We start from the raw sequence: 3,761 nt of genomic DNA, 5'->3' as shown, positions 1-3,761 counted from the left end.
TAGTAGCCAAAGCCTGCCGTCTGGGAACTGATTGAATTATATGCAGAATAGATGCTCAGCATTCAGCCCATGGGCCTTTTGTGAGAACTTAAAAAAGCAATTATATTTGTCATTACACCCATCCAACATATTTACATGATTAAATTTGTTGATGTAATGTTATATATGAATGACAATTTTGCTGCAAGAAAATATAATTGGACTTTGAGCGAATATGTATAGTAACTACTAAAATCTTTACTAGTTAAAGATTGAAGAAACTTATTAGCTCGGACAAGCTGTCACTAACTTTATTTTCAAAGCTACCCACAATCAGTCTATTAAGCTTGTCCTAATAATGATTGATAGTACAATTTGTGCATGTGGGGGAACACAAGGTATGGCCAAGATATGCTGGACAAATCCAATACAAATTTTGATTATTCTTAAGGTGATGTGTTATTATGTACACATCAGTAGAGTAGTAGTCTGCTTCTTGGAAAATGAAGGAAAGACTGTAGAGGCAAAATTCAAGCAAGAGTAGTATGAAGTTTGTGGAAGTGAAAAAATCATTCTGCCACAAAGGTCAGAGTAGCAACATTAATACTATTAAAATTAAAAGTAATACAAAACTTTAGGAAAGATTTTTTTTTCATTCCTATTTAACCTAATTGCAATTAAAATAAGGCAACAATTTTTTTTTTTCTTTGTGGCATATTTTCTTGGTTTCTTTGATGGAGTATGACAGATGGTTAAGTAATCTGGAAAACAAGTATATCTGACTACTTGACACAGACTGGCATTTTCTCTGAATTACCATTGTTGTGCAAGGCAGCAGGATAAGAAGGAATTAGGAAGTGAAAACGAGACTCTTGTATATCATTAAAGCTATTTCCACTAAAGTTTGCTGGTGAAAATGGGGTTATAAAGATCATATTAAACTGTTTTCCTCTTTATTGCCATGAAATCTTGTTTCACATGGTTATTTACAGTTGGTCGATAAATGTACAAATTTCACAAGACCTGCATGACAGAATATGATCAATCTTTACCAAGCCTCAGAAAGGTCAGCTGGAATTTCAAAATTCATTCAAACATGCACAGAACACACACAGTCACACAGTATGGGATAATGGTATACCTTCTCATGTCATGTAAACATTTTGAAAATTTTAATCAGGTATCAACTAAAGACCATCGCTCACTAGCAGAGAAGGGCAGATGATGTCCCTTATTCCCTGTACAATAAATGATGCAGATTGTTTGTGTTCAGCTTACATGTTTGCAACAAAGCTCTCTCCCTTCTTGATACTGCCCTTGAGCTCAGCAATGGCATTCTCAACCAACTTGGCCTCGAAGGCAGAGAGCTTACCCAGGCCAAGGTTCTTCTCAATACCATTGGGACCCAGGACAATGGGAGTGGAGAAGTAGGTGGCTTCAGTGAGGTCGGACCTGAGGTGGAAGAACAATTAGTCAAGCTTCCCAAGGTATCCTGTTATTACTTTCTTGCTTTAAAGTGCTAATAAAATAGTAGAGAGGACAAGATCAAAGTTGAAAAATAAACATTCGACTGAGAAAAAAAAGTGAAAACAAATAGAAGAAACAATGGAGCAGGAAGACAAACAGATAAAAACATCAACTTTTATTAATAATACTAGTAATTGAATAAATTAAGCAAACAATTACAACTAGACTTACAGAAGCAATGACTAGCATATCTCAGTTATAAAAAAAAAAGAGAGAGAATGACTTACCTGACATAAGCACATTCCACGACACCCTGCTCTCCATTCATGGCCTTAATCATAGAGAAGGCAAAGCGAGCCCCAGCAAATGCCATGGAGAGTGTTGCTGATCCTGCTCCAGCCTTGGCCTTCACCACCTCAGTGCCAGCATCCTGAAATTATGTGAATTATGATTATTAGATACTTGAGGAATATATTCATAATACTAAAGAAAAAGAAAAATTCCAAGTTATTTCCATCATCATTTTAGCTGCATACCTGAATCCTCTCAGTCAGTGCCTTCAGCTGATCCTCTGGGAACTGTACTGAGGGTGATGCCTGTGAAATCAGTGGGATGATAGTGATGCCTGCATGACCTCCAATAACAGGCACATTTACAGACATGGGATCCAGACCCTGAAAAATAATGGCATTTGGATGTTAAATAATTTATTCAAATTTTACATACATCTCCTTAGACTACAATTTCAATTTCAAAATATTATTGGCAAGAGTAATGACAAAAGTATTTTCACAACTAGAATATCTTTGAACTGTACCTTCAACTCGGCAACAAAAGCATTTGCTCGGACAATATCCAGAGTAGTTACACCGAAGATGCGGCTTGCATCAACACCAGCCTTCTTGTACACTTCAGATGCAATGGGGACTGTGCTGTTAACCTAGCAAAAGAATACAATATATAACATACTGTCAACACTATTTGCATCATGTTTATATACTGTTAGACAAGCTGAAAAGCCTTAGATTATAACTACATATTGAGAGTTCTTACTGGATTTGAGATGATGCAGATCATAGCCTTGGGGCAATTTTCAGCACAAGCCTTGGCCAAGTTTGCAACAATAGAGGCATTAGTGTTGAAAAGATCATCTCTGGTCATGCCAGGTTTGCGGGGAACTCCAGCAGGGATGACAACAACTTCACATCCCTTTAGAGAATCCTGGAACACAAAATATTGGATAAATTTTTGTTTTCTTAAGCACATTTGTTTCTAGTAACATTTGTGAAAACTTAAATAATGGTTTTATGACTTTTAAACTGTATGACAATAAAATGCACTTATACCGTAATTTATATTAAATATGTAATCTAAAGCTACAAACAAAAATGGTTCACAACATTTTCCTCAAACCATTATAAAGTAGTTTATGTAAATATATTCAAGACAATTTGATAAATCTTTAAAAAAGCATTCGAGAGAGAGAAAAACTATAGTAATGGCCATAAAGAGCACTCTAAACACTAATGGGTATCCAGAATTTGCAGAAAATCAATGCATACCCATCTGCAATGACTACTCAATCACTCAGAAGGAGCAAACTTCTAACATTCTGATAATTTTACAGGTAGACCTTTAGGGGATCAACTGTCAAATCAGAAAACACACCAAACTCCATCTTACTAGAAAACACTTGGTGACAGTCTGTTCACTTTTGCCAGAACACCAAGTGAAAGGGTGCTATGCCCTTGGACCCAAGTCTCAGATCATTGTGGTCCTCAATTAATGGGTTACTGACAATTAAGCTAAAACCATGACAGAAAGGTACATACAGATTATGAAAAGTAACAACTGAATCAAAAGATATGTTGATATTCCTACTAAAGTTAATAAATTCACAAATTCAAAATGACTATACTCTTATCACACTTACTGCAAGCTGGTCGGGTCCAACATAGCCAGTGACCTTGGCTGGGGAGTTGATGTGGGAGAGGTCAGCAGCTACTCCTGGCGTGTGCACAATATCGTAAAGGGAGAGTTCGGTGACCAAGGGGGAGTTCTTCAGGAGAAGGGAGAGTGGCTGCCCAATGCCTCCACTGGCACCCATGACAGCAACCTTCCTGTTGGCCTGTGAAAACCAATATCATCATTATATTGGTACAATTACTTGAGAATAATAAGATTTCTATTTGGACTTAAGGGATTCTATACATAAAGGTAGTTTCTAGCATTTGAGGGTTTTGTGTTTCTTGATTCTGGTAAAGGAAGCATGAAAATGCAAACTGATTTTATAAAAGCATCTTTAAATCCTCATT

General features: G+C 36.5%; 1 protein-coding gene across 1 annotated transcript in view; it reads right to left on the bottom strand.

Moving 5' to 3' along the window:
- Positions 1-915: 915 nt before the first annotated feature.
- LOC119591587 (malate dehydrogenase, mitochondrial-like) overlaps positions 916-3,761 on the bottom strand; it is a 5,349-nt gene continuing 2,503 nt past the window's right edge. The window contains exons 2-7 of the mRNA XM_037940346.1: positions 3,380-3,574; positions 2,500-2,667; positions 2,264-2,386; positions 1,983-2,120; positions 1,734-1,876; positions 916-1,431 (exon numbers count right to left, since the gene is read on the bottom strand). Coding sequence (XP_037796274.1) covers positions 1,254-1,431; positions 1,734-1,876; positions 1,983-2,120; positions 2,264-2,386; positions 2,500-2,667; positions 3,380-3,574 — 945 coding nt within the window. The 3' untranslated portion in view covers positions 916-1,253. The remainder of the gene's footprint in view (positions 1,432-1,733; positions 1,877-1,982; positions 2,121-2,263; positions 2,387-2,499; positions 2,668-3,379; positions 3,575-3,761) is intronic.

Source organism: Penaeus monodon, chromosome 28, assembly GCF_015228065.2.
Source record: "Penaeus monodon isolate SGIC_2016 chromosome 28, NSTDA_Pmon_1, whole genome shotgun sequence".
NCBI lineage: Eukaryota > Metazoa > Arthropoda > Malacostraca > Decapoda > Penaeidae > Penaeus > Penaeus monodon.
Note: the sequence above shows the minus strand (reverse complement) of the source record. Positions and strands in the feature narration are given on the sequence as shown.